General features: G+C 54.3%; 1 protein-coding gene across 4 annotated transcripts; it reads left to right on the top strand.

Moving 5' to 3' along the window:
- The first annotated feature begins 333 nt into the window (after positions 1-333).
- TPM2 (tropomyosin 2) lies at positions 334-7689 on the top strand. Of its 4 annotated transcripts, none has more exons than XM_047698759.1 (9): positions 334-609; positions 1039-1164; positions 4069-4202; positions 4300-4417; positions 4512-4582; positions 4721-4796; positions 5294-5356; positions 5522-5591; positions 7541-7689. In XM_047698759.1, the coding sequence occupies exons 1-9, from the start codon at positions 496-498 to the stop codon at positions 7621-7623; spliced, it is 855 nt and encodes a 284-aa protein (XP_047554715.1). In that variant the 5' UTR covers positions 334-495; the 3' UTR covers positions 7624-7689. The 4 variants fall into 4 exon arrangements, with proteins under 4 accessions (XP_047554715.1, XP_047554714.1, XP_047554713.1 ...); XM_047698758.1 differs by lacking the exon at positions 7541-7689 and adding an exon at positions 6474-6794 and having other exon boundaries at positions 346-609; XM_047698757.1 differs by lacking the exon at positions 4721-4796 and adding an exon at positions 5042-5117 and having other exon boundaries at positions 348-609.
- Positions 7690-8477: the final 788 nt, after the last annotated feature.

The raw sequence follows: 8477 nt of genomic DNA, 5'->3' as shown, positions 1-8477 counted from the left end.
ACGCGGGTCCCTGCGCCCGCGCAGCTGCCGTGAGCTCACGCCCCGAAATAGCCCCAGGGGCCCCAACCGCAGCTGTTACTGGGCCCGGCTGTCACTCAGAGGAACCTTAGAGCCCCCAGCCCGAGGGTCCCCTCCCCTCCGCAAGGCCAGAGTTCTTCCAGCAGACTGTACTAGCTACTTTACCTTCCGACGGCTGGGGGATGGGGGGAGGGGAGGAGCTTCAAGGGGGGCGGTCCCGAGGGGGTGGGCGCAGGGGGCGGCCGCGTTCCCCCACCCGGCTGAGCTTCTGCCCCTACAAGGTTTGGGCCGCGGTGGGGGAGGGTCCCGGCCCCCGGCTCCGCCCGGCCCCTCCCAGCCTTTTAGGCGCCCGCGCTGCTGGGACATCCCAGTCCCGCTTGGTCCTCCTCGCCCTCCACCCGAGCGCCCAGTCCGCGCAGCCAGCCCAGTTCGTCCAGTCCACACTGCCCGCCGGCCGGCCCGCCCCCCACCGCAGCCATGGACGCGATCAAGAAGAAGATGCAGATGCTAAAGCTGGACAAGGAGAATGCCATCGACCGTGCCGAGCAGGCCGAGGCCGACAAGAAGCAGGCTGAGGACCGCTGCAAGCAGGTGGGGGCCCCGGACCCAGTGCAGCGCTCTCCTCCCTAACGAGGGAGGGGTAGGCCCTGCCCTGTGCCCCCTAGCCTGAGGCCTGCGATTGCAGGCTTTCCCGTCCAGTGTGAGGGCTGGCCTTTCACAGTACCATCAGGGAACCAGCCAAAGCCACACTTAATCTCACCCACCATACCTGGGCAGCTGCAGTCTCCCAATTTCCACACCTGCCCCTGCAGAACAATGATGGGCCCAGCTTCTTGGGGCTGGAAGCTTTATCTCTAGCCCCACCAGGTCCCTCTCAGCACCCCTGGCTGCACTGTCCTTCCTCTGCTCTCCTGCTTCCTACCTGACAGCCTCTAAGTACCTTTTAGTAGCCCCCTCTCCCACAGCCGGGCCTCCTTCCTGAGCCCCCCTGCCTAACTAACCAAGGCCTCTCCCTCCCAGCTGGAGGAGGAGCAGCAGGCCCTCCAGAAGAAGCTGAAGGGGACAGAGGATGAGGTGGAAAAGTATTCTGAGTCAGTGAAGGACGCCCAGGAGAAACTGGAACAGGCTGAGAAGAAGGCTACCGATGTGAGTGTGGACCTGGGATATGGTGGGAGAGTGCACTGGGAGGGGTCCCAGATACAGGAATGAAGGGAGAAGGGGACCTGGACATCCCCAGCACCAGGACAGAAATAGTTTCCTCTCAGAAACCCAGGCTAAGGCAAGGTTGCACAATTAATCTAAGGCAGTGGGTAAATCAAAACCACACACCATTTCCCCCAGAAGACGCAGCCTTGTAAGTCCATTTGGTTCCAGCTCTTAGAACGCCCAGTGATCAAGCAGTTAGTCATCGTGGGGGGCGGGGGTGGTACAAGAATTTACCATCGACCTCAATTAATCCTCTAGCTGAAAGTGGAGAAGAGGCTGTAGCTCCATTTGCAGGGTGTGGGGTGTGGGTGTAGGTACTACTGAGTAGGAGGAGGGAGAGGAATCCAGAGATGGGGCCTGACTTGAGTTACACCCCTGGGGGGCCATTAGAAATTCCCTGGCCTTGACCTCTGGCTCCAGCAGCCCTGCTGTGCTCTGGGGCCCAGCTCAGGTTCTAATGGCCCCTCATTTACCCTCATTAAGCTGTCAGCCTTGAGACCATGCCGGGCCACAGGAGGGAAGGACAGGGCCACAAATGCCAAGGCAGCCACCTTACCAAGTCCTGTTCACTCTGATATTTCTCTGTCCACCCTACATCCCCCTAACCACATTTCTCTACCTTCTGCCATTCCCAGCCCCCACCTTGAGGTTGAAGAATGGCCAAATGACCATCCAGATGACTTTGGTTATGAAACTTGTACCATTCTCTGCCTCAGTTTCCCCACTTGCCTTCCATCCAGGATTAAAATGAGTCTATGATTGGAGGTATGGTAGGATTGGCAAAAGTAGGTCTGAACATCTGAGATCTGAGGTGACATTACTGTTTATGTTGACCATTATCCATGTTCTTCCCCAACACCTCTCCGCCAAGGTTGGTTTCTCTGACCTCCAGGCTTGGTTTTGGTTCTCCACCAGCCCTGGCACTTGGGAGGGAACTGACCTGCAGCTGCTCGCAAAGGCAGCCCTGTGTGTTTGACGCTCTATAAATAACTAAGGCCCAGTGCAGCTGGAGGCAGGACTGGAAACCTAAGGAGCTGGGTGGGGGCTAGAGGGGAGGAGGGGAGGACAGGGACAGAGCTGGGGATGCAGGGCAGCAGTGCCAGGAGTCAGTAGCAAACACTGCCTGGACTTATTGTATGACCTTGAACACAGCACTTCACTTACACAATGCCTCAGTTTCTCCCTTCTCTCTTCACATTTATCCAGTGGGGACAGTAGTGCCTGTCCTCTGGTTGGAGAGCAGCATCTATAACTGGGAAGAGCTTGAGAAGTAGAAAATGTCAATTATCAGTCCTGTGATGAGGACCCCAGGACTTCCCAGACTTTTCAGAGTCATTTGTCATCCCACTATCACAAAGAGAGTTTTCCTTTTATCTTTCTCTAGAGTAGACCCCTAAGGTCCCCCAGAGTCATTCTTCCCAATCCCCACTGCTGTCCCCAGAATCCTTCCACACTGAGTCATCTGGTCCTCTGCCCATGATGAGCTTTTGTCACTCTAGGTGGCCTCAAGCACCTGGAGGACAAGCCACAACTTTATATGGTGCTGAGTTTCCCCTGCTGTTCAATACCACCCAGGACCTGCTTTCTACCTGCTCTGCCCCCAGGGCTGCCACCCATCCCTTCCCTCTTTCACTTCTTCCCCTACACTGGCCCTTTCTCCTTTCCAATCTTAAATCTCAAGGTCTTTGTCTCTGAGGGAGAGACAGGGATAACCTAACATTTATGGAGTGCAGACTCTGCACACAGTGTGCCCAAGTGCTTGCCACATACTGTTTTACAATTTCCCAAACTTGGCTTATCATCAAAATCACTTGGAAGCTTAAAAAAAAAAAGAAAGGTGGGGGGCAGATTTCCAAGCTCCTGCCCTGGAAATCTCATTTCAGTGGACCTAGCATGGAGCTAGAAAGCCTGTTTGGTTTTACAAGCCCTTCCACGTGGTCTTGTTGATTATTAGAAGACCTGCATTACCTCAGAACCACCTACAGAAGAGGAACTGCTTGGGTCAACTCATTTAAAATTTAAAAAGGAGGAATCTGAGGCCTGGAGGGACTAAATAAGTTGCCTAAGGTCACACAAGTGTAGAGTGGGTGAGCTGTAGCTGACTCAGAGCCCATGCTCTTAACACCAAACTGCAGTGCTTCTCTCATTTTCCTTTATTGGAGGCCCTTCTTGCTCTGCCTTCTTATTTTCATAAGGTATCATCATTTTCCGTGGGCCATTCCCAAAACCTCCGTGGTTCTACTTCTACTGCAGATCTGGGGCTGCACATGTGTCATTCACACGGCCCTAGCACCGCCTCCAGGTGCCCCTGGCGGGGCGGGGCACTGTCCAGAAGCCCCTTGTTACAGCCACGGATGTCTCCCTTCGGCCGGGCTAGGCTCCAAGCCCCTTACTGGGAGTCTGACTGGCAGCTGGTGACATCACTGAGCTTGACTCTGTGATTGGCTGTTTTTAGCAGCGGCGCTCTCTGGTTGGCTCGATTTTCCCCACCCCCTTGGGCCAGGCTTTGTTGTGGAGGAGTCAGAAGGACTCAGACCTGGTCTGAGCATGGAGCGCTTTCAGTGGGTACAGAAAGGCCTGCAGATAACCATCAGGAAACTATGCACAGCGCTAGAAGAGTCCCTGAAGCAGAGGAGTGGAGCTTGTTAAGGAATGCATGTTTTGGGCTGGAGTAGAGAATCTGGATAGAAGATGGTTGGTTAGCGGGGGGGAAAAATAAGACTGAAAGTCTGGAAGCCAGGAAACAGATTCTTTCTGACAAGACTCTTACCATCCTCTGGAACCTCTCTGATCCTCATCTAAGGCAAAAAAAAAGCCCCCTGATCTCTGGCCTTTGACCCACAGGCCGAGGCAGATGTGGCCTCCCTGAACCGCCGCATTCAGCTGGTAGAGGAAGAGCTGGACCGGGCGCAGGAGCGCCTGGCCACAGCCCTGCAGAAGCTGGAGGAGGCTGAGAAGGCAGCTGATGAGAGCGAGAGGTGGGCAGGGGGCCTCCCAGAGGGCGGGCCAGGCAGGGGCTGGCAGCCTGTCTCTGCTGGTCCTGACCCAACTTCTATCCCGCACCCTGCGTCTCAGAGGAATGAAGGTCATCGAAAACCGAGCCATGAAGGATGAAGAGAAGATGGAGCTGCAGGAGATGCAGCTGAAGGAGGCCAAGCACATTGCTGAGGATTCCGACCGCAAATATGAGGAGGTGACAGCCCTGCCCCACTTCTTTCTCCCTCCCAAACCACAGATGCTCCCAGCCACTAACCAGAGGTGTGCGCCTTCTGTCCCTCTCCCCCCAGGTGGCCAGGAAGCTGGTGATCCTGGAAGGAGAGCTGGAGCGCTCAGAAGAGAGAGCAGAGGTGGCTGAGAGGTAAGGAGACCCTGGGGCAGCAAATGAAACTTGGCCTGGTCCATGGCTCTGGGGTACTCTGGACTGTGGGAGGCAGTTTCCCAGGCTTGGGGCCATAGGGCCAGGTCCTGTCCTCTGACCCCGAACTGCTGCCCCCAGCCGCGCCAGGCAGCTGGAGGAGGAACTCCGAACCATGGACCAGGCCCTCAAGTCCCTGATGGCCTCAGAAGAGGAGGTAGTGACCTCTCTGGACCTTTCTGGGCAGTGGTGCCTTCTCTCAGCTCACCTTCCCCCCAAGTCTCAGGCTGCTCTCTCACCTGCTGGGGGTTGGGAAGGGCCTGGGGCTTCCAAACTCTGCCTGCTGTCACTCTCACAACTTTGCTCTTCTCTTCTCTCTTCCACCCCTTCCTCACTGTGCGGTCTCCACTGTCTCCCACACTGTGCCCTCACACCCCCGCCCCCACCACACACCCCCTGCAGTAAATGTGGGGACCTAGAGGAGGAGCTGAAAATTGTTACCAACAACTTGAAATCCCTGGAAGCCCAAGCGGACAAGGTAGAAGGGGGTAGACGGGCAGTGAGGATGGGGTCCTGCAGGGGAGGGAGGCGGTACGCTCAGGCAGGGAGGGGCTGGGTGTTCCCTGGAGACAAGATCAGGAGTAGCCTGTGGGCTCAGTGGAGTGAAGGATTTGTGGAGGCGACCTCCTGATGGCATGTGTATGTCCCTAAAAGTATTCCACCAAAGAAGATAAATATGAAGAGGAAATCAAACTGCTGGAGGAGAAGCTAAAAGAGGTGAGAGTCCTTCCTATCCCTGTTCTTCCCTCGAGCCCCAATCCCCGTCAGACTCTGCCTGTGGCAGGGACTTTGGGAATAGGGATGGAAGAGGAGGTTAACTTAAGTGAAAGTACCTGGGAGGGTCTAATTTTTGTCATTCCCCCTTCTTACCTTTACTCCCAGGCTGAGACCCGAGCAGAGTTTGCCGAGAGGTCTGTGGCAAAATTGGAGAAGACCATCGATGACCTGGAAGGTAAAGGGATATTCCCCTAATTCCCAAACCTTTTTAAGTGGTCTGTCTCTTATTACTTGTCCCAGATAAATTGGTGTTGGACCACCTAGGACTCCACCAACTCCCAGGGCTGTGCCCACCATTCAAGTAGCTGCACCTGGGTGCGGTGTGCCCGCTCCAGTGCTTCTCGAACTTGAGCCCTGGTAGGGGCAATACTGCTGGTCCTCAGACCACACTTTGAGTAGCACTGACCTAGACAATTTGTCCCCAAGTGTAACACAATAGCACTATATCACAAAGATCTCTTTATTAAAAATAGAGAGCTTTGGTTTAATATCTAAGTTTTCATGACATTAATGGAAAATACTATTTTAAGCTAGATTTGATGAAAATGAACATCCAGGTATTTGCTAATCTGTGGCTATTTCTCAGTAGTAGCAAGAATGTTGTACCTAAACTGTATTTTCTTTTTTTTCTACGATAACCCTTTCACTTTTGTAATTCCCACTTCTCGTGCTTCTAGCCTTCTCGGCAAGCCTCAATTTTATCTCCAACTTTAGGACCTTTGTCCTTTCTGGTCCTAGCACCCTCCCCTTGAAGCAAGCACTCCTACTCATTCAAAGCACTGTGGCCCCATGTCCCTGAGGGAGGTAGGAGCGCCAAGGAGAAGGACTGATTTAGGCTCCAGAGAAAAAAGAGACAGGGGTACAGAGAGGGGAAGAGGGAGCCCTCAGGGCTGTGCAGCCTATTCTCTGGCCGATTTCTCCTACTCATCTTTGTCCACCTCTCTCTGATTCTTGTTCTTTCTTTCCATTACCCTCCTTCCTTTCCTCTTTCCCTTCATTCCCTCTCCCCACACTCCCATCTGGCTCCCTTCCCCTGGACCCCCACCCCCACCCCCAGACGAAGTCTATGCACAGAAGATGAAGTACAAGGCCATCAGCGAGGAACTGGACAACGCACTCAACGACATCACCTCCCTCTGAGCCCCACGCCAGTGTGGCTCCCTCAGTCCCTTCTCTCTCCTCTTTCCGTTCTCAGTGGGGAGGGGGCAGGCAGGAGGAGCAAAATGGTCAGCATCACACAGCCAGGCTGAGCGCCGCCTCAAAGAGCCCCCACCACACCTGCCGCCCACCTTGGCACTTGCTTCGTCCTTCTATCCACCCACTCCACCCTCCAGCCTCTACCTCTTTCTGCTGCTTAATAAACTCAACTTGGTCTCCATGCTGTTTTCCTGCCCTCCAGAGATCACTTCCTCACCCCCTCAGAGACCCTGGCTTTTATAGATACCCCCAATCTTGCGAGCCCCACCCCCACACTCAGCTCACCCACAGAACACTGTGGCCCACACAGAACCCCCTTCACATGGCACTCTCACTCTGTCACTGTCTCACTGCTGCACGTTGGCACAAATCACCCCGTCAGTCACTGTGAGCCCTCTGCTGCCTCTGAGAGACACTCTCTTATGCTGACCTAGCCCTGTCACTGACCTCAGAGCACGCCACTGCGGTTCCAGGATGAAGGAAGGACTGGAGAGGAGATGGGTGGGGAGGTGCCAAGGAAGGGCCAGAAGGTGGTGAAGGTCTGGGGTGACGTTTGGGAAAACCCTTCATCCCAACATGGGGCTTTCACTGCAGGTCTGGTTTCTGCCTCAAGCCTGTCTGTCTGGCCTTCCCCTTTCTGGCTCAGTCTTTGTCTTCCCTTCTGATTCCAACTCTCGTAAACCCTCTAGAGAAGGAGGTAAAGTAGTTTATGACTCAGGCCTCCCCATCCCATCCCCACAACCCCGAAGCCTTGAGTGAGGCATCTGTCTCTCTCTTGGTCAATCCGTCTATTTGCCCCTGGCACAGGATCTTAAGAGTCCTTCGTGCTTATGTCTTCCTGTGCCTTCATCCCATTCCAAGTCTGCCTCATCCCCCATCTCCCCTCATGTCTCCCTGCCCCTCCTCACATGCTGCTTCCCCTCACAGAGACCTTGGCCAGTGCCAAGGAGGAGAACGTGGAGATACACCAGACTCTGGACCAGACCCTGCTGGAACTCAACAACCTGTGAGGGTTGCTCTGCCCCCAGCCGGGCTGCCTTCGCTGCCCCAACACAATAAAATGGATGTTACCTGCATCACGGGGCCCTTTCAACCTTTCTTTGATGTTAGCAATGGTGGTGGTAGTTTTCCAAAGTAGAAAGGCTGAGAGGATGCCCCGGGGGAGCAGTGGAGTGGAAGGGCCCGAGTGACCATACTCCACGGTAGGACTTCCTTTACCAAGGGAGCCAAGGGGTGGGGGCAGTGGGTTCCCTGAGGAGGGTTGTGAACAGACTGAGTGAAGCGGAGAGGCCCCTCTGGGCTGGGGGAACATCCAGACCCTTATTACCCACATCGCAAAGGAGCTGCAGTCAGCCGTCCCGTGCCATTCCAGCAGCGGCCAGTCTGAAGGAAAAACTACAAAGCTACACAGATTTTACTCGAGCAGGGTCAAAGCCTAAAAGCCTCACTATGATTTTAAGCCTAGAGGCTAAGCCTGCCCTACCCACAGACACATATATTGCTGTCTGTGTGCCCAAGGCCATTCTAACTATCTCAGTCATTTCTACACCCTTCCCGAAAACATCTGTGCTAGGTAGTAATGCCCCCTCACCAAACTGTCCACACCCTGATCCTGTGAAAGGTTACCTTATGTGGGAAAAGGAACTTCATGATTAAGCTAAAGATTTTGAAATTAGGAAATTATCCTAAGTTACCCAAGTAGGCCCAATGTAATCATAAAGGTTCTTATAAGAGGGAGGAAAGGTCAAAGGCAGCTGTTAAGAGATATGACAATGGAAGCAAGAGGCTAGGGTGATAAGAGGAAGGGGGCCACAAGCCAAGGAATATTTGGCTTCTAGAACCTGAAAAAGGAAACCTCCCCTCA

This window comes from Lutra lutra, chromosome 13 (assembly GCF_902655055.1).
Source record: "Lutra lutra chromosome 13, mLutLut1.2, whole genome shotgun sequence".
NCBI classification, from domain to species: Eukaryota; Metazoa; Chordata; class Mammalia; order Carnivora; family Mustelidae; genus Lutra; species Lutra lutra.
Note: the sequence above shows the minus strand (reverse complement) of the source record. Positions and strands in the feature narration are given on the sequence as shown.